The 20972-nt window shown below is 49.3% G+C and overlaps 1 protein-coding gene across 5 annotated transcripts in view; it reads left to right on the top strand.

The window, feature by feature from the left end:
- ARHGAP4 (Rho GTPase activating protein 4) overlaps nucleotides 1–20972 on the top strand; it is a 593975-nt gene that overhangs the window by 454620 nt on the left and 118383 nt on the right. For 4 of the 5 annotated variants that reach the window (XM_069645407.1, XM_069645411.1, XM_069645410.1 and 1 more), the window contains exons 11-13: nucleotides 6543–6570; nucleotides 7407–7509; nucleotides 20425–20485. In XM_069645407.1, the coding sequence (XP_069501508.1) occupies nucleotides 6543–6570; nucleotides 7407–7509; nucleotides 20425–20485 (192 nt within the window). Of the gene's footprint in view, nucleotides 1–6542; nucleotides 6571–7406; nucleotides 7510–18014; nucleotides 18043–20424; nucleotides 20486–20972 lie in introns of all 5 variants that reach the window. The other variant, XM_069645408.1, reaches the window with a different exon arrangement.

Genomic DNA, 20972 nt, shown 5'->3' with positions numbered 1-20972 from the left:
CTCGAATCCCGGCCTTCTTGTCCACTCATGCCTCACCTGAGAGCCTGGTTGCAAAGTCTGAGACTGCAAACCAGAAGCCCTCCACCCCGTCACCCCTCACTCCCAACAGGGAGAGTAAGAGGCTGGATGCATGGGGAAAGAACGTTTTTGCAATGGGCAGCCTTGCCCTTCATGCAGTTAATGCCTCTTTTACTCTGGTAAAGTTCTCTTTCGATCTTTAGTCTGCTGTGGCAAATGCAGCTGATCACATCCCTGATGGGGAGATGAGTGAGGGCTTCCTGTCTATGAACCCAACGACCAAAAATAATTGAGCACCACCATAATTTCTGCAAGCTACTCAAAACCTGGTAACTATGTAATATTATATTATTCTGTGCTAGCCAAACAACCTGCATTGCACTATTGCAGGTACATAGTGCACACTAAAAAACTGATGAGATCACCTCCGATGTATGCCTGCACCTTACTGCATGTAGCAATATAACCTTAACCGTTACACCATGTCTTGAAAAAATACCTTGTCTTCTATTTCAAATGCTTCATATCTTCTGTTTCAGAGACAGAGTGGGGTCAATGCATTTCAGATCACATGTCCATCTCCAGGGCCGACACTATAAATAATACAATATTGTCAATTAATGAATGGACCTTATACAATATTGTTTAATTTGCAAATTACTGTAGCCTTTAGTGGATGACCTTTTATCCACTAAAGGCTACAGTAATTTGCAAATAAAGCAATTCTAAATATTCCTTAAGACTTCTCTCTTCTGTTGAGAATCCTCGGTTCTGTCCATGACTGATATGATACTATTTATGGGGTGCACTAAATGTGTAAGCTCACCCTACCATTGAAATTTTGAACAACGGAGTTGAGGGCCTCTATGTCTCCGTAGACGCTTATATTGGTGCGACCAAAAGTTAATACGTGGCTCCTGTAATCAAGATCTCTCAAGTTCTTAGCAACACACAAACAACAAGGTCGCGAGGTATTACCGCAGAAGGTGTCAACCAAAAAGTCCCTCGACATTAGTCACTTATACAATATTGAACTTCTTTTTAAATGAATACATCGGTGTACATACCTCTATTAAACGGAAGCAATTATTGAAACACCGCTACCTATTAGACCGAATATAACCTAGTGAATGGTAATAGACACAGGGACCAAAACAACGTCATCATCACATGATAATATGTTAGAGTCGCTCTATAATTCATGAACAGGTATCTTGTCTGACAGCAACAAGTGTTTATCTATTGGGCTAATTTGTATTATGTTTAAAAATTCACTGTGAAGAGATTAGAAACAATGCTGCCTCAATTATTATGTCAACTGTGTTACATAATATAGTGAAGAGATGATACTAAAAAGGGGATAAATATAGCTCTATACATTATCTTACAAACCCGAGTAGTGTCACAGCCTAAGATGCTCACTGTAACAGAGTCAATGCTGTAAATAACAAACGCTCTCTAATACAGTATGAACACTATCACGTAGTCAAAATGATATAATCAAATATATCTAGTATACAACTCAACGCACCATTATGAAGCCACATCTACATTACCAAGCAAATGCCAGTCTTTGAGGACACCTACCGTGTTTGTTATATATTTAGTCTGAAAATACGGGTAAAGCCGCGTACGTGTGACATCATCCAACGTGATGACTACACCTCATAGTGATGACCTGCTACTGTTCTTTCATGTGAATGGAACAATACATTTGTAAAAAAAAAAATAAAAAAGAGGAAAACAAAAGGCTAATTAGTTCCAATCTTGGCATGAAGATGCTTTCATTTTAAAATCAAAGAACTGTACAGTATACACAGATGAATAACAAAACTAATCCATATAAATCCTATGTTTAAAACAATGTATGCATGGTATGAAATTGCATATGATGCCAATCATTACAGCAATCTCTTAATTCTCTTATGCTGTGGTTTGTGAAGGCATCATGAAGTAAGATACAGACAACAGATTACATTTTCTAAGTAAAAACTTTATTTTACTTAACTGTCCGAATAGTGTAATGCCTACCTTGCCCTAGGCTAAGGTGGGATTTCCCTACCGAAAGAAAACTAAGGATAGTCTGTGTCCAAAACCTATACTTGCCCTCACAACTAACTCTATACAATGTGTACGGATGCCAGCACCAAAAAGAAATTGTGTTAAAAAATAAGTTCTGAGCTTCTTCTAGCTCTTGGCTTATACTCAGCTCCCCATTTTCCCAAGTTCAGAACAGTACCAAAAGGCCTCAGAGTTCCCCCCCCCAAGTGTTCAAAACAGTTCACAAAGTCTCGGGGTTCCTTTCCTCAAGAACTCAGCTCCTCCACCTTCCAAATCCAAAATCAGTTCCAATCTTCTAGCTTTCAAAACATTACCAGTTCAAATCCTTGGTCATCCAGGTTTTTCAATTGTTCATATAGATTGCTCCCTTTCTGTATTTACCATTCTCTTCTGTAACTGTTGCAAAATACAAGCTTCTTTACATTTGCTTTTCTTGGCTCTTTCCAAGTAGGGGTTATTCAGTCTAGGCGCAGTTGTTGCACCACACGGTCCACCCATTACAGGTCACGCAAACGGTAACCCTGTGCACTTTATGATTCTGTATTTTCCAAGTATTGCCAGCACAGGGTTTCTCTCTTAACCTATAGTTCTTTGGGTTCCTGTATCTTGGGCCAATACTCATTTCACATTCACCTTGGCAATCTTTTGGCTTTCCCACAACTTGTCTCACTTGATTCACTCGGTGGTGTTCACTCTTTTGCACCACCTTGCTTTCACTTTATTTATAAGTGCTCATCCCTTTCTTTTGCCTTGTGCTGTATTCAAATATGCCCATCATATCTTTCAGCTAGTTCAATATTCAATAATGCTTGTCACATATTTCACAATTACTTGTAATACCTAGCAGCTTGTTCAGTATTCAGAAACACTTGGTTTGGCCTCTCATAGCCTTCATACTAGTATTCAGTTTGTTCAGCATTCAGGCATGCTTGTTGCCAGCCCCCAGAGCACCCCTGTATGAGTGTTCCATTCTTTGAACTCACTGGTATGCAGCCACTCCCTCTTTATTCTTGGTTCTGCTTTGCAGCTTCTGTTCGCGCCTCCTTTTCCTTGTGGGAGCCAGAGCGAGCAGCGCTTGCCATCCTCTGCATCGCGTAGCTCCACTCTTCCCCAGCGGGAGATAACGAGAGCACCTCTCACTCTCTGAGACCTGCTGCGATCAAGCAGCTTTGGTGTCCCGAGCAGGGAGGGCAGCAGCCTTCTCAACCCTCCCACGGCTTGCCTTGGCCCCGATGTCTCTTTCACACTCCTGCTTAGCACGTCTTCCCAAAAAGCTGGTTCCTCTCCAGCCCACTCCACTTCTTCAAGCCGTGTCCTTTTCTCCAGCCAGTCTCTCCCCTTCTGCTGGGCAGTCATCATTCTTGTACACCTGGGACCTGTCATGTGGGTGAAGGTGCGAGTCCTTCACTCTAATTGCCTGACCATGGTGACACCTATTAGCTGGACATGCCTGGCTATTTACATTGAACTCCTGCAAATCCCTTTGTCTTGTCTCAGTACCAAAGTGGTGTGAATGAATGGAAGTTTGCATATCTCCCAGTTGTCTGCTCCTCATCCCAGTCTTAAAGTGAAATGGTTGTGAGACGTTTTTGGCAGGAGATGGGGACAAAGACTGATAGTAACCTACAAAGGCAGGGGGAATATAGGGTTCACTTTGACAAGGGAAAGGGGGGATACCATGTCTCACCCAAAGACATCCTCTCCCAACTAATACCTTATAGCTTGTTTAGTATTCAAATACACTTGGGTTGGCCTCTTGTAGCCCTTTTACTAGTTTTCAGTTCGTTCGGTATTCAGGCAAGCTTGTTTCCATCCCCTGGAGTCACCTGGTATGAGTGTTCCCTTCTTTGAACTCACCGGTATGAGCCGTTCCCTCAGGATTCTCGGTTCTGCTTCCTGGCTTCTGTTTGCACCACCTTTTCCTTGCGGGAGCCACAGTGAGCAGCGCTCGTCATCCTCTGCAGCACGTAGCTACGCTCTTCCCCAGCCAGAGCTAATTAGAGCACCTCTCGCCCTCTGAGACCTTTCAGTTATTGGGAGTCTTTGGTGTCCCACAGCTGCTGCTGTGGACACCGGGCAGGGAGGGCAGCAGGCTTCTCGACCCTCTCATGACCAGCCTTGGCCCTGGCGTCTCTTTCGCACTCCTGCTCAGCACGACTTGCCTCAAGCCGGTTCCTCTCCAGCCTGCTTTGCTTCTACAAGCGGCGTCCTTCTCTCTAGGCCGTCTCTCCCTCTCTGCTGGGTGGTCACCATTCGTATACACTTGGGAATTGTCAAATGACTGCAGGTGCAAGTCCTTCACTCTAATTGCCTACTGACCATGGCGAATCATATTAGCTGATGCAAAGCCACGCTGTGGCCCCTCGTGGCAGAAATGTTTCCGAAGAACAGCTGTGCTGTGGATGGAATTATCATAGATGAGTCTGTGGGAGGAACATCCTTCAGAAAGAACATTACAGAGAGAGAAGTAATTTGTCCATTCCTTTGGAAGCAGCCAGCTTCACCTTCCTGCTCTGCATGGGAGCAAACGCAGAAGAAGCTCTAGCAGTGGACAACAGATCAGTGCATGCTCCTGCCCACAAACAGGAGAAACTATTCTGGTATCAAAAGTCCTTACCAGCAGGGAGAGCAGCTGAGAAGATAAGCCGGAACCTGTGGGCGGTGCCACTGGGTCCAAACCAACTCGTAGTACAGGAACCAGACACAGCAAGGTATCAGACCTGGTGCCATGACAAAGGTAGGACTTCTCTCTGAAGTGACTTTTGGTCATCTTCTCTCATGCTTTTGGGGGCCGGATGGAGAGGCACTCATCCCCTGCTTAAATATTTAGACTGCTTGGAAAGGGCAAGAGTTGAAACAAGGAGGCAGACACAGTGGTCGAAGTGGGCGGGAGCGGTTCAGAACAGTGCTCCTCTACGTTTTTAAATTACGTTTTACTGTTCCTATACTTTTATTTTAAAATGAAACCGTTCCAGAATGGCTTTGTTTGAAAATGTCTAGAAAGAAGTTAAAACGTGCACTTTTATTGCACTGCACTGAACAGTCCCTTAACCATCAGGGGCCTATGTTTGGGGATTGGGATTGTGCGTGGGAGGGGGCATGGCGATGGGGTTTGTTGGGAGCGGGGACAGGTCATTAGGGAACATAGTTCCACTACTTCTTTTCATACACTTCCACCACTGGGCAGACGGACGTGGATGCAAGAGCAGGAAACCCAGCAGCCATCCGTTGTGGAGAGAGCAGAAGGTAAAGTCTGAGGCAGACAAAGGAAGCAACCTGGGTTACAGCAACAGGAGACCAGGCCTGGAAATAAGATTAAGGTCCAAAGGTCACTGTGGAGTACCCTAACGTTCCTGGGACAACTAGCCTTGCAGCTGTGGACCACCCTGAGGAACAATAAGCGGTCTGGGGGGTGGGGGGGTCCCCGAATACAACAAAACCCCCTCATTCTAAAGCTCTCTAGAGAAAAGGACCTTTACAATGTTGGTTTTACAATCGATGGAAAATCGGTCTTTGTAACTCGGTCTTTTTCTCTTGAGAGCTTTAAAATTGGCTCTTTTCACATAGAACCCTATCCTTCAGTGGGTGTGCATTACAAATAGCAAGCGTGGCAGTGCACCCCTGCAAATAGGACTGAGCCAAGAAGCTGCTTGGTGCTGTATCCCTGAAACCGAGTTGTGGCAGAGCTTTACAACCCTGAGACACTGTCCTTGTATAGAGAATCTGGGGGGGGGAGTATCCCCGCAAAAGAGAAAACCCTTACACTGTTTTTGTATGTTCCATCCCAACACGGTTTTCCAATGGTGGACATTCTGTTTCTCTAATGGTCAAACCCCACCGCCCCACAGGGTAAATAACCGTATGGTTATAGCTGCACTGTGAGCACCGCTGCTCTGCTTGTCGACCCGCCACAGTGCTCACATGGGGAAAAGAGGGATCAACGTGAACTCTGCATCACCACAAAGCCCAAGCTTTAAACATTATGTCTAAGCTCTACTATGGGCTGGAGGATTTGGGCACGTTCTGAAATCTGACTGCGTGTTTATACCCCCCCCCCCCCTCTGCTGAAGCAGCACTGACCTATATCTGCAGCCAGTGCAGTGCCCTGTGTGGTACAGACACTTTCACTGTATGTAGTGTGCTTTGCATGGAGAAGAAGCAGGCCAGATGATGAGTAGGGTCTATTTGAAGGAAAATACCGCCAGTCCTCAGGCAGTTTGCATTGACGGCTATCGCGCCATTGATGTAGGTTTCTGAGAAAGCACCAAAAGATTTCCTTGAACATTTATTTTCCGCAGTCGCAGTCCCCTGCCGCTCAAACCCAAGGTAGGTGTCTGAGAATATTCTACACTAGCAACAGACATATGCACAGTTCCAAAAGTGTTGTGTAATTAATTTCATGAATGAGGTTCCATGAAGTTCCATGTATTGTAATTGTTCCTCTTTTCCTACCCTTTCTCCAGGTGATGCAGAGGACCGGGAGCTGTCCAGGTAAGCCTTCCAGAGCCGAGGGTCCAGGGGTTTAACAGGGTTGGGGCTAGAATTGTGGCAGACTGTTGCTGCCCACCTCGCCTAGTTTCAGTAAAGGACTAAACGGAAGATCTGTTCGTCCTGGGCTCGCTCTGTGTGTCTGGGGCAGCTGTGAGGGTGGATGGGGGTATGTTCGCTGCAGAGTGGGAGTGCATACAGTAGTGTAGGGGTTGTGGCAATGGTGGGGATGCGCAGTGGCGCGGTGGTCGCCCTGCATGGAGGCTTATCGACCAGCTGAATACATTAAGTTGTCCCTACGAGCTGACCTGTTAGGCCAGAGGAAGAGATTGTTTAATTCAACAACATCTTTCAAAAGGCAACGTAGCTGTGCTTACTGAGTGATGTATCCTAAAATAACAGTACTCTCCCCTGAGCAGGCCCAGCCGCACAGGGTTTCCCGCTCTACACCACAAAGGAAAATGCTAAAGCGCCAGCCATCCTAAACCACCCTGCTGAAGTAGAAAGCCCCCATCAGCGGCGCCCTTTGAGAGCATGAACTCCCAAATATAGATGGGGCGGCAGTACCCCCATTGCCTTGACAGCTCATGGCTGCTGTGAGTAGTCCATGTCTCGAGCCTTTGCCAGTAAGCAGGCCCTCTTTTGGGAGGGGTGACGTTGGCAAGAGCGAGGTTTAGCAGGTCAGGCTATGGACTGAGATATTAGCAAAAAACCGGATGATAGAAATATTGACTTAGGAACGCAAAGGCAAACCGCAGGTTGAGTTGTGTGTTGGGTGCTGTGTTTGCCGATCAGTGTTAATGGCCTTCGTGCTGTTCTTCCCCCCCGATTGGTTGCAGGCTGCAGTCCATGACCAGCATGTCCCTGAGGTCGAGAAAGCAACGGCCGTGCTCCCAGTATAACCATAAACTGTTTAATGGCGATTTGGAGAAGTTTGTGCAGGTACCACGGCGTCGGCCCGCCGGCTGAACCCTGTGCTTCTTAGCTTGCTGTGGAGAGCGCCTGGCACCGCTGTAGCTTCTCTGTCTCTCTCTCTCTCTTCCCGCCGCCCTCGTGCTGTTTATTGAGAGCTAGCGGGATTCAGTAAAGCTGCAGATGTGTGTATGTCGCGGCTCCCTTCTGCATCCTCTGGATAAAAGGCCAGCACAGCACTGGAAGGTTATAGGACCTGCCCACCCCTCCACTGTCCGGCTAAGCTGCGACGTAGTCTCCCTGTGTGCACACCCGTGGCTAGCACACATCTGGCCACCCCCTCTGCACAGTCCATATACGTCGTGATCGTTTGGCTTTGCTGGACAGCCACTGCCATTCTAGACCACACATGGGCCCTGCAACAGTCATCTCTGCCATTTCATGTGCTCCATGTGACAGCGGCCTCTCAATGCAGCTCCTGCTATCCCACCCCCAGGAGTCCTAACCCCTTCGGCACAGATTATCCATTACATGTACCCCATTGGTTCGCCATCATTGGATCTTAATTAATATTCATAGACGCTGAATAACTCTGCTTGTGTTCGGGATCTCATAGCATTTTACCAGAAAGCAAATTAGTTCTATTTTAGCCAATTCTAAATCTTTGGAAACCTAATATAATTATAATCATCTGGCTTATTGTTTTATTTCTTCACTCACAATTCCCCCCAGCAAGCTCAATAATGCTGCCGCTTTCAAATAATCGATTTCCCTCCATTGTAATCACGAAAAAGAGGACACCAAAGCCTCCAGAGTAGACTGTCGTGTAAACATCAAAGTAGGACGCTGCTGTTTTACGACAGCAAGGTTTCTCAGCGACACCTAGTGGCCGCGAGTGGCTGTTGGCGCACAGCTCATTTCAGAGTACGAATGAAGTCATACACACTTAAGCTTTTCAGATTTATTTTACCACAGGAAAACCTTTTTTCTTGCATTTATTTTATAGTTACTTGACATTTCTCTGAGCGTCCGTCCTAACCAACATTTTGTGGACAATATGTTTTGACTGTGTTCTCGTCCACCAATCATTTCCCCTGCCCTTTCCCTACATCCAGACTTATTCAGCAACTGTCCGTCGTTTGGGTCGAAGCAGCCACCGCAGGGTGAGCAGTACAGTATGTGTAGCGAGCCTTCCTGACCAGGCTCGGACTGGGGCATACCATTGTCTCGGACACCAATGAAAAAGTAGCCAACAGTTACAAATGGCAATTCATTGCTTTTGTGACACTGTTTGAATAGTACCCAAAGGGGAGCTTTTTGATAAAATGTGATGCAAATTGTGCATTTTAAAGAATATGTATTGAGCAACACTGGTCAAAACTAGTAGCCGCATAGTGAAATAACTCCCACTTTGACCCAAAAAAACTGGCCCACACCAGCATTTTGCCTTTTTGGTTTGGGCATTGCCCTATAGGCCAGTCTGAGCCTGTTTGCTCCAGAGAATGGCATTTGCCAGAAAATTGCCTACTGGGCCAGGAGGAAATGGGGCTCAGGGCAAGGCTGAAGCATCTTCCGAGATGTTCTCAGAACCACCATATTCGGGGTCACAGCCTGCAGATGAATCCAGGATGAGGGACTCCAGGGTCTCTGAAGTCTCTGTGGCAAATTCTCAGCCCCCTGGTGCCCCTCAGAGCGTGGGCGGCAAAACCACAGTGATTAAATGCAAGCACTGCTCGCCATGGAGAGCCTGTCCAGTCATGTTCGCCCCATTGAGAGATCCCTAACTGTTAAGAGCAATATTTACCTTTTTGGCTTACTGCACAAAAACCCAGACTCATTTAAAAGTGGAAAAGGTCGCTTTAATGTGACAGGCCAAAGCTTACAATCAAAATGCTTAACTGGCTCCATGGCCTAACAAGCTAAAGAGATGTTTGAACAATTAATTAAATAACTTAAACATTTTCATTTTCATTTTCCCCCAAACAATTAAATAATTAAATAACCAATTTCCTCCCTAATGATCCCTTGGATCCTACCGTCTCCTTGCCCCTTTTCCAGGCGTCCCGCTTTCTCCCAGGGGCCATGCCCCTAAAGGCTCAATACCTTTTCCACCGGGGTGACCTGCTTGTGCAAACAGCGCCACCCCCTCCTTTTCCGTGTCATTCCCCCATTGTGCTTCCCTCCCCCCACATCAAAAGGGGGCCATGCCCCCGGCACCAGAAAAACCCTCACCCGAGGAGTTCTTTCTGCCCCAAACCTCCCCCCCCAACTTTCCTACCTCAAACTCTTTACCCAGTCTCCCAGCCAAGAACCCAAGTCCGCCAGGTAGTGATTATTCCCATACACGGACAAGTGTACCCCATCCTCCCTAAAGATAAGAAAACCCTCATATGTTATTTCCTTATGGTCCATGACCCTCACCGCCACTGAGGCACAACATTTTTCCATTTCCCTGTTTATCCCCTTCCTGGCCCGCTCTATTGCTCCCTCACTTCTTGCTCCCCTCCACACTCTTCGCGGCAACAACTTAGTCCACACCACCACCGCTTGAGGCCACATATCCCTAATCCACACTAAGTCCCTCTTAATTTTCCTTAGCAGAGCCACCCCCGTATCTCTCACCAGGTCATTCTCCCCAGCATGCAGCATCACCACCCGTGGAACTCCATAGCGTTCCCTCATCCCTGCCAATATGGGCAGCAGCTGATCCCACCGCAGGCCCCCCAAACCGTGCCACCTCACCACCACTTCCTTGTAACTGCACCCCAACTGCCTTCCAAACACCATTTTCTCCGCCTCTTTACCAGCCCACTTCACAATTGAATAGCCAACAATCCAAACTTGCGCCAACTCCCCTTTCTTTTGCGCAGCATCTGAAACAGAAATCACAAAATTACTGACAAGTCAAATTATTACAACAACAACATCTTGCCCACAAAGTCCTCCACCATCTTTCTTCAACAATCCCCTTTCCCAAAATCCCTGACGTAACCCTTGTATTTCCCCGACCTCCAACGCCCCAAACTTTTCACTTTATCTTCCGAAAAACCCAGTCTGTTACCCTCAGATGCTGCGCCCATCCTAAAAGAATGAGTCCCGAACTCCTCAGCCTTTTCTCCCACCGTGGCCAGCGCCTTCCGCAATACCCCCAGCACCTGTGCCGCTGTAACCGGCGATCCATCCGCATGCTGGAAAACCAAACCTGACTTACCCCCACAGCGCTCCTTCCACACCTTACCTGCCTGAACTGGGCATAAAACCTTGCTCCCTCGACCCAGCAGGACCCAAGCGCCCCTTCCCTTCTGATCCGTCTTGGACCTTTTAATCTTGATGTCTAAACCTTCTTCTGTTATTCTCACATCTTCCCATTGCAGTCCCCCTACCCCCCTTTTCCCCCGACCAACTCAGAAACCCTGAAAGCCCCAAAAAATAACCATGTAAAACAAGCCGCAAACAGTTCCCCCTCCAATATCGACCAGCAAACTCCCCCCACCACCTCAATCAACCTCTGCAACAATTCAGCCGATATCGGCCTCCTCTTATCCTTGTCCCTCTTACTCTCCCTTGCCCATCCTTCCAACATCCTACTCGCCATCTCCCCCCCACTTGGTTGAAAACCCCAAAACCATTTCCCGTAAAAGGCAATCCCTGCTAGCTTTCCTGCTATCGTTGCCCTTGACCAGCCCCTGTCCATGCACCTCAGGAGGAAATTCGTGACATCATCCCTCCTCCGCTCTTCCGCATCCCATCTACCCTTCCAACTACAAGCTCCTCCTCTAATAAAATCCTCCCAGGCCCTCCTGTATGACTTCTTAGATGCCGCGGCCAATGAACCCTCCACCAGAGCAAGCGCTCTCAGCTTCCTATCTTCCACAGCTCCTCCGGAATCTGCTGCCCCTCCTGATCTGCATCTGGAGCCAATCCACGGAATCTCTGCCATTGAAAACGAGATAATGCATCAGCGATGCCATTATCCTTCCCTGGCACATGTGTTGCCTTAAACACCACATTCCATTCCATACAACGCAGGACAAATTCTCTCATCAGCCTTGCCACCCTCTGATCCCTAGCTGACTGTCTGTTTACCACATGGACCACGCTTTCGTTGTCGACATTGAAGTTCACCTTCTTGTTTTGCAACTCCTTCCCCCACAACTCCAATGCTACTAGTAATGGAAAAAATTCAAGAAATGCTATACTCCTCCCTTCCTTCAACCATCTCTCTGGCCACTTTTCCGCACACCATCCCCCCCCCCAAAACCACCGGCCCCCGCTGTATCCGAGAGTATCTGAACTTCCCATGTCACCGGGTCTCCCTGAAACCACATTGACATTCCATTGAAACTCTCCAAGAAGCACAGCCAAATTCTGCAATCCTCCCTCACTGCCCCCGATACTCTTATCCGATGATGTGGGCACTTTGCTCCCGCCATGGCCCTTGCCATGTTCCTGCAAAACGTCCGCCCTGGGGCCACCACCTTACATGCAAAATTCAGATGCCCCACCAATCTCTGCATCTCCACCAGCATCATTTTTTTGGCCCCCTCCAACAGTACCACCAATTTGCTCAACTTGTCGTGCGGCAAGCGTGAGGTCATGGCCACTGAATCCAGTTCAATTCCTAGAAATGTTAACACCACTGCCGGCCCTTCTGTTTTGTCTTCGGCTAATGGTACACCTAGCTCCTCCATCAATTCCTGAAACAACTTTAGCATTTCTCTGCAATCCTCCTCTCTTTTTGCCCCGCTAATGAACAGAAAATCATCCAGATAGTGCAGCACACTCTCCCACCCCGAGCTGAATGAGAAAACCCACTCTAGAAAAGAGCTGAACCGTTCAAACAAAGCACAGGAAATTGCGCACCCCATTGGCAATGCTCTGTCTATGTATATGCGGTCCTCAAACTGCAAACCTAACAACCAAAAGTCCTCCGGGTGCACCGGCAATAACCTAAACGCCGCCTTGATATCGCACTTGGCCATGAAGGCCCCTCGCCCTTCCTTCCTTATCAGCTCAACCGCTTGGTCAACACTTGCATACACAACCCCACATTCTTCCGGGGCAATGAAATCATTAACTGACATACCCTCCGGCCATGACAAATGATGAATCAGTCTCAACTCCCCCGGAGCTTTCTTGGGCACCACCCCCAATGGGGATATCACTAAGTCACCTGGTACGTCATCAAATGGGCCCACTATCCTTCCTGCCGCTATTTCCTTGCTCAATTTTTGTCTTACCACCTCAACATTTTCTCTTGCCGACTTCAAATTTTCCGCCCACCGCCGCACCATTGGACCCTGGTAACCTAACCTGAACCCCTGACAAAACCCCTCACTCAAAATCTTAGCCCCTTCCCTATCCGGATAAAATTGCAACCATTTTTCCAACGCACCCACTTTAATTGGAGTAAAAGCTTTTCCCCCCAACCCCTTTTCCTGCACCTCTCCCCCTCCCCCTGTCTCCTTGTTGGAAACACTGCGTGAGAGGGTGTTTTCCACCGCACTTGCTACACTCGTGCCTGAACCTACACAGGGTCCTTGCGCAGCTATCCTTATTGTACCCCCAGCACACTGCTGAGGACTGGCTCCTGCCTCCTCCCCCCACCCCCTCATGGGCGGGGCGACCAAGAAAGGGCCGGAAAGGCACAGGCAGCCCACTCGCTGTACGTAATGTCGGGGCCGGCCTCGTTGGGGCCATCCATTGCAGCCAGAGATCCATATCTATCTCCCCCCAGACCGCCTGACTGTCCTCTGCCATTCTCGCCCTAAATTCCTCATCATACCTTACCCAGGCAAAGCCCCCAAAGCTCGTAAAAGCCTTCCTTATTACATCCATATATTTCAGCAGGGCCACGCAACGCTCCGGAAATTTTTCGCAATACACACTGGCGTAAATGATAAACGCCGACGTCCAATTCTCAATGTTCACCGGGACCCTCGGGCGTGAAGCCAGTTCCCTCTCTTCCTCCTTAGACCCCTCCTTCGCTCTCACTTCCCTATAGAGCAATTTGAAGACATCCACAAATTCCCCTGCCTGGATCTTCTCCCTGGTCGCTGCCATCAAGTGCGCCCCCAATGGTTTTGTTATCCCCATGTATGGCAATTTTTTCTCCTTTCCTTTCACTTCCACCTCTTTATCTTTACCAGCTTGCACTTCGAGCCCCAATGGCTCCACCACTTTGTCCGTTTGGACTTCCACTGAGCAAATGCTCTTTTCAAACCCCTCGGCTCCAATGGCCTGCACACCAACTTCCTTCGTTACACCTTGAAAACCCGCCCGTTCATCCCCTATCCACCTATTTGTAACCCCTCTCTGCCATGCAGATGACCATTCCCTTTCCCGCTCACCTCTTTCCACACCTGCCACCTGCGGCCTGGCGTCCACACCGGTGCTCCTCCTCTCCATTCTTAGAGGGCTCCTACTGCGGGGACAAAACATGTCAGCACACTCACCCAGCCAATAGTTCCCTTGACCCCTTTCACCCCGTCCACCCTGCACTTCCCTTTCCCTATCCCACCTTGAACTTCTTCTCTCCTCCCCCCTTTCCCTTTCCTCCCTGTAATCTTCCCATTCCCATTGCCCCACATATTCCTCCCAACCAACTTCATCACCCCTTAAATACCATTGTGGATGCGAGCTCATGCCCGAGATGAGTTGATGATCTTCTTGCGAGCCCGGGGCGTCCGCCCCGCCACTCCTTTGACGTCTTCTCGGCGGGGTTGTGGAAACCCCTGCCTGGTCCTCTTCTCTCGGGCGAGGCGTTCCGACCTCCACCCTGGAATCCTCATTGCTAGGGGCTGTGCTGCGCCCTCTAGGCTCTCCTTGCGTTGACCGAGGAGGGGCAGTACTGAAACCCTCACCCTCCACCTGAACAGCGGGGGCTGCGCAGCGCCCTCCGCCCTCACTCCTCCTACCCGGGGGGGCCGTTCCGCGCACCACCCTACCCTCCTCCATTGAAGGGGACCTCTTCCTCCTTCTCCTACCTGCACTCTTCTGAAGGTATTTACCCCCTCTTCCCCTCTGCCCTGACACCCCCTTCTGTGCCCCATCCCTGCCCCCACTGTTGTTCCCTCGAGCCCCACCCTCTTGAGCATTCCCATCTTCCCTAGGGCTATCATTCCCTCCCTCCCTGGCTGCCCCCCCGACATCCTTACTCCCTCATCCGCCCTCCTGTCTATCTCCCTCCTCATTTTCCTACCCCTGGATTCCCAAACCTCCCCCCTCCCCGCCGTAGGGCTGCAAGCCAACACTGCCGCAAGCGCCCCATCAGCTGCCGCTCTACGCTGCGGTCTACCGCCCCTTATCTCCCCCTCACCCGTGACCTCCCCCACCGTCCCCTCCAACTGGGCCTTCGATGCCCTGCTGATGATTTCCAGGGCCTCCCTAAGAGCCCTAGCATCAACCAGCCCCTTCTTGCTAACCCCTTGGCCCACCATCGTGCACTACTAATCTGAGAGCACACTAAACCTCGCCCTGACGCTCACTAGCTAAATATGCCCCCGAGCCGGCACCTACCCGTGGAAAATTACTCCTAGCCGAGGGAAAAACCAACAGAAATTGCGCTATAACCCTAATAACACAAAGGGTTAAATAACCCCAAAATAGCACTTCTTTTTCTTTTTTATTCAAGAATTATTTTTTATTTTTTATTTTATTTATTTGCCCCCCACCTAAAAAACACCCCTCCCCCAAAGAAAGAACCCCCTCTTCTACCTATACTTCTACCCCTGCTAACTGCACACCCTCAGGAGCCCCCTACTACTGCTGCTGATGATCACCCCTACTTCCCTTAAACTTATTCCCCTCCTTTTTTTTTTTTTGTTTTTGAAAAAACCCTCTCAATCCGGTAACCGTCCACTCTAGAACCGCCCGCCCTGCCCCCTGGTGGCCCACGAGCTACACCGCACTACTAGCAGCTCAGTAAAACAGCGCGGCCCCTTTAAGGCGCCTGCCCTGCCCTCTCTGACAGGAGGCTGTCACCGCGCCTGTACAACTCCCAAACAGACAGGGCCGCCTGGGCTCTGCTGATCCACACCCCCGCGAACCAGAGGAAACGGGCAGGGAAGGCCCGGCGCCGTGGGGAGAGACAAAAGGAAATGTCCGGGGCTCCCAAACGGAAACCTAATGTGCCGCCCAACCAGGCCTGCACTCCCTCCCCCTCCCGCTCGACGGAGGAAGAAGCCCAAGATGGGCCCGACGAGTAGAAAACTCCCTCTCCACGACCCCTTTCCCCAGAGGCCCGAAGACTGCACGAAGACAAAACCCGCCCCCACGATCCAGCCGCCCCACCGCGTAAGGAACGCCAACGGCAGCTCAGGTAAGGAGAGAGGGAGAGGGGGGGGGGTAGCTTATTTACGCTACTCCCACTGGGCGAAACCCGTTTTTTTTGTTTTGTTTTGTTTTTAACTTCTAAATAACTCCTAACTGCCTGTACCACCCCCAGTAAACTAACTAACCCTCCTCACCTACTCTACACCGAAGAACCACAGGCCCAGCTAGCTTCAGGGAAGGCTCGGGAGCGGGCGACAGGACTGATACAATTACCAAGTCCTAACCGTCGCCTGCCTCCCGAACCTTCCCTGAGCCCTTAAATACCCCCCGGGAGGCGCTCTGCCCCCCCACGGCCACTCGCTGGCCGTGTGCAGCACCAAAAAACTCCCCGGGGGGAAACGCTTCGCGTTCCCCCCGGGGCTCTCCTTTTCAGCGGCACATTGGTGCCATTTTCAAGGGGAGCCATTTTTATCCTGCCGTATATTGCACAGAGGAGACCACCTCTGTTTGCAAAATTCTGCAGAAGGTCCCCTCTGTGCAATATTGTTCATTCCCTGCGTAGTTGAAAATCACGTAGTCGATTTCTGCCTTTACTCATGACTTTTCCCCTGCGTGATGCAAAAGCGGAAATGCCTCCCGCAATGAACTATTGCAGAGTGAATTTACAATGGTTTTCTATGGAATCAGTCTGCCTTTACCATGTGGCCATTGTAGGTGATTTTAATAGGAATCCATTGCAGTGATGCCAACATGCAAATCCATGTTGCTGTTGCACTGCATTGTAAAGCACATCGGGAAATGGGGGCGGACAAAGTGTGCCCACTGTGGCATACAAATTTGCAAAAAATGGTGGTAACATTATTTCCAGCCACTTTTTCGGATCCTCCTCAGAGCGAAAAGGCTCCCTCCCCCCAAAGGTCTCCTGAGAGAAAGAAAAGTCACAATATCTCCATACACCGGTATCCAGGGCATCACCCTGAGCCCATCAAGACCTCCTCCACTCCGACAAAAACCGGCAATATAACTGCAATGCATTATCTGAACAAGCAAGGAGGGCTCGGAATCCTGCACCCTCTTGGAGGAAGTTCACATGATCAGGCAACATCTGACAGTGTCTCGGGAGGATAGCTCAGGGGCAACGTCTCGCCTTGGAAGCAAGACGACATTGAGTAACACAGGTTCGATCCCCAGGTCCGTGCTTAGAAACCTCTGGCTATTAAGCGTGTTATAAATATCATATCATATCAATGGGTTCCTTCATAGATCACCTGGCCACCTCCCCGAGAGAGCACAAGCTGGAGAAAAGGAGAAGGTTCTTCCTTGACCGCTCATGCAGATGACCTGCGCGCCAGCGGCTACTCTGGTGCATCATGGGTCACTGTGTTTGTCGCTTTGTTTCCCTTTTTCGTTGTTAAAGCAGAAGAAACTAGGTTATTTTAAAACCGCAATAATGTCCTTCCTGCAGATAGATTATTATTCAGAAAATGTAAAAAAAAAAAAAAAGCCATCTAGGTTTACAAAAAAACATTTTCTGAAATGTGTTTTCTTGATACTAAAATGTTCTGTGATTTCGCACACAGGTGAAGTTATTCGGAATGTATGCATTTAGCAAAGATACCCATGATGGAGGATTACGCCTAAGTAGCGTTCTCTTCTCAGCCCCCTTCTGCACAGTCTCTGCCATTTAATTTCCCTACACACTTCTGATGTTCTTTCGGTAGTCACTGCCACATTACAGAAGTCCCATTCGCGCTCCTCTCCTCTGTACAGCCATTCAATCTGTATCCCAGGTTCCCAGCCTCAACGCACGGTGTTTATCATTGCAAATGCCCAATAACTTCTTAACCCTTTGCACAATCTCTGCTATTACAAACTTTTCATGAGTTCCTGGGCCCTCTGCACAGTCCCTGCCTCCGCCTGGAGCCTGACCTCTGTGTACATAACAATCCAGGTGCCTTGTAGCCCCCCTCATTGTTGCTAGGCATTTCCCTGCTGCCTGCCCTGGAAGCTCCAGTAACCCTTTCTGGTCTTTGCTGTGCCTTCCTGTCTAGTTTTTTTCCCTTGTGGAACAACCCACATGTGCTCCAGGTCTGTTGCTGAATGTAATGCTTCTGCTTCTTGGTTTGTCTCCCCTTCTCTCTCTCCCTTTGTCTATCTCTCTCTCTCCCTTTCTCTGTCTCTCATCCTCATCCCCCTTCACGCCCCCCACCCCTACTTTTCGTGCCCCCCTTTGTTTCTCTTGCTTTGCGGATCCCTTTTAGGAGGAGCAAGTGCTTGTCTCGGAACCAGGTAATCCCGCAGCCAGCCGTTTTGTCCACCCTAACTGCCTTGCCACTTTCTGCGCTTGCCCTGAAAACTGCATGCTGCATGTGCGTGCATGTGCTATATGGTGACTGTACGCAGAGTCGGCGGGGAATCTGGAGCGAGGCCGCAAAGCTCTCTTTGGGGCGAGACCGTATCTACCCAGTCACCCTTCTAGTCGGCCCTGTGCTAACCCCACCCAGATGCATTTCGTATAAAGCCAGCACTATGTCTACAGGTCATTCTTGTGTGTACTAGGTGTGTTGTGTGGTGCCCAGTCAAGCTTCTCATCAACAGGCCCAATTGCTCTCCCTGAGATAGTTAAGTCAAAAAGTGTAGGTCCTGGGGTGCTGCAGGCTGGTCACCCCTCAATCTTCTAGAGGCTCAACAGAAACACCATGGGCTCCAGACTGGGCCGCAGCAGCGGGGGAGGCACGACCTCCTGAGCCGATGAATGAGGAGCAGTGAGTGGGTCCAGTGGGCAGATCAGCAGGTGCCCCTCTTGGGATTGAAGCTTTCATTGTATTGATGTGGAAGGTCTCCACTCCATTTCAATAGGCTGGCTTTAAAGGACGGGGTCACATGGGCTGGCGCAGATGTCATCTGCCTAGGAGCTTTTCCTACACTATATGTGTTATCAAGAGATGGTTGTTAAGCAGTCAAACTAGGCAAAGGGAGATTGGTATCCCTGGACAAGGCGCAGAACCGTGTGGCTCCGACAAGTGAACGCCTGTCCTCTTTATCTCTTGACCCCACCTCTTTATGTCCTATGTAAAAGAACATGCAAATGGTGGACCTGCCACTCTGGAGTTTGAATACTGCCAAGGCCGTGCCACCTGTTAGCCCATCTGACTGTGTGTGTTTTCCCGAAGCCACCCCTTGATGTTGACAAGTTGTTTGCCACATAATGGCCCCTTTGCACGCTTGTTTGCATGCCTCCCTCTCTGTTTCACTCACACACTCACACCTGCCTGCTGCTCCCCTACTACCTATGTTTGCAGGCGGGCCTCTGACGGAAGAGACGTGTATTGTTTGCGCACCATAGCTCTGTCCTTTTCTCACACACGCCTGCCTTCTGTTTCCCGAGCCTGGCGTGGGAGGGGCCGGAAACAAAGAGACGGCGGCTGCAAAGCCTTTCTGTCAGGGGTGTGCCGCGTTTGCATTCATTCAAAGTTATTCGAAGTCTGTTCACATACGGCCTGGCCACGGAGGTGTCTTCTTGGGCGGGGGCCGGTGGACAGTTTTACTTTGCAGAGCACTTTTGTTGATTTGACTGCAGTACGGTTGAACCCACCAGGAATGTGGACAGTATAGCAAACTGTTTACCAACTGTGAGGAGGTCTAGAGTCTTCCCCCTTTCACTGACTAAATTAGTGCATGCCCCTCAAACCAGCCCTGCAATGTGATTGCTGCTCACCCACGTCCACCACCTCCACAGCTTAAAAGCCTCCCTGTGTGGCCTGTCGCCTGTCCCAAACTCTGGCACAGAGGATTCTGGAACCTTCGAGACTTGGAATGACTCGGCGGGGACCCAATCAGGGCAGGGCTGACTGCTCCGCACGCTGCAATTCCCATTGGCTTCCTTTCCTTTGCTAGTCCATGGGAGCCGATGGATGCTTTGTGTAGTGAATGGCAGTAACGGATGACGTCTTAATCAAGACTCCCACATAGTCCCAGGACATCCACATTTTGTTTTCCGGTTGACTGCGAGATGTCCTGTCCAGGGAGATCCAGGGCCCACCTCAGAAGTAGTAAGGGGTCAGCACACCTACAACTTGTAAGTGGTATGCTTGGAAGTCATTATGGGTAGACTCAGTCCATTTCTCAGCAGTGTGACCTGCTTTCTTTCCTAGAGTTGGCACAACCTCCATTGCCACAACGTTGGCACTATCCTGCCAGGTTTGAAGGACTTCAGTGGAGGGGATCCTCATTATGCCACATTGACAAGGTAGCCTGTGGCAAGATTCCACTGCAGCTGCCTGAGCCTCACCTGGAGGCTATTCTCGTCATTGTGTATTGGTCCATTCCATCCCACCAGCATGGCATGCTGGGGCTTGATTTATTGTGACGTGGAATGCGCAGAGTATGACCATGCCGGAGTGATGTGCCAATGCGTCGATCCGTCGGTGCACCGGCCTACTCTAAGTAGAAAGCAGATCACTGACTTCTTTTCCTTGCTTTTCCTTTTAGCACTTGAGGCAAAGTGTTTAAAAGGCGAGCGAAATGCCCAGAAGCCAATGGGCAGCGCCCTCAAAAGTCTCCCACCTCCAGCGTCAGGACTTGGGTGACCACAGGCACCTAGAAAAGAGTTATTTATCCGTGCATTTCTTCAATGTATATCACCTTGTGCTTTTCCCCCCTCCTCTGCAGGACTCCGGGCAGACCGTCCCCGAGGTGGTGCAAAGTTGTATACGTTTCATTAACTTGCACGGTAAGCAGAGCATTTATTTTCTTTCCCATGCTTAGATGCCATCATTCAAGCACACATACTATCAGAATCGTATATTGTTTTGCATATGCCCAAAATTGGGAAGAGTGTTGGGGAAGACTTTATTTTGTAGCCGCTTGACTTCATTAGGCAGATGTTCTTCGGTGTGAGTACTAATTGGGTTTTGCAATGTTATCACCAGTTCTCTTGTGATGAGAAAGTATATGCCTAGCTATACCTTTTGATACACCTTACTATTATTTGGAGAATTTGGTGCCTTTTTATTCTTAAAAAATATAAAGTATATTGTGACTTGACAGTGCAGGAATGCTGTACAATAACATTACAAACACAGGACATGGACATAGCCGTAACAACTTTCACTCAAAATCACAATTGTTCTTCAAACGTGGGATCTGTCAGCTCCACATTTACATCACCACCACCCCTGCCAACACCACCTTGAATGGTGCGTAGATAGGGTACTCGT

Source organism: Ambystoma mexicanum, chromosome 2p (genome assembly GCF_040938575.1).
Source record: "Ambystoma mexicanum isolate Mex_15411 chromosome 2p, UKY_AmexF1_1, whole genome shotgun sequence".
In the NCBI taxonomy this organism is placed as follows: Eukaryota; Metazoa; Chordata; class Amphibia; order Caudata; family Ambystomatidae; genus Ambystoma; species Ambystoma mexicanum.
The sequence above is the reverse complement of the archived record's forward strand: the minus strand, read 5'-3'. Positions and strand labels throughout refer to the sequence as shown.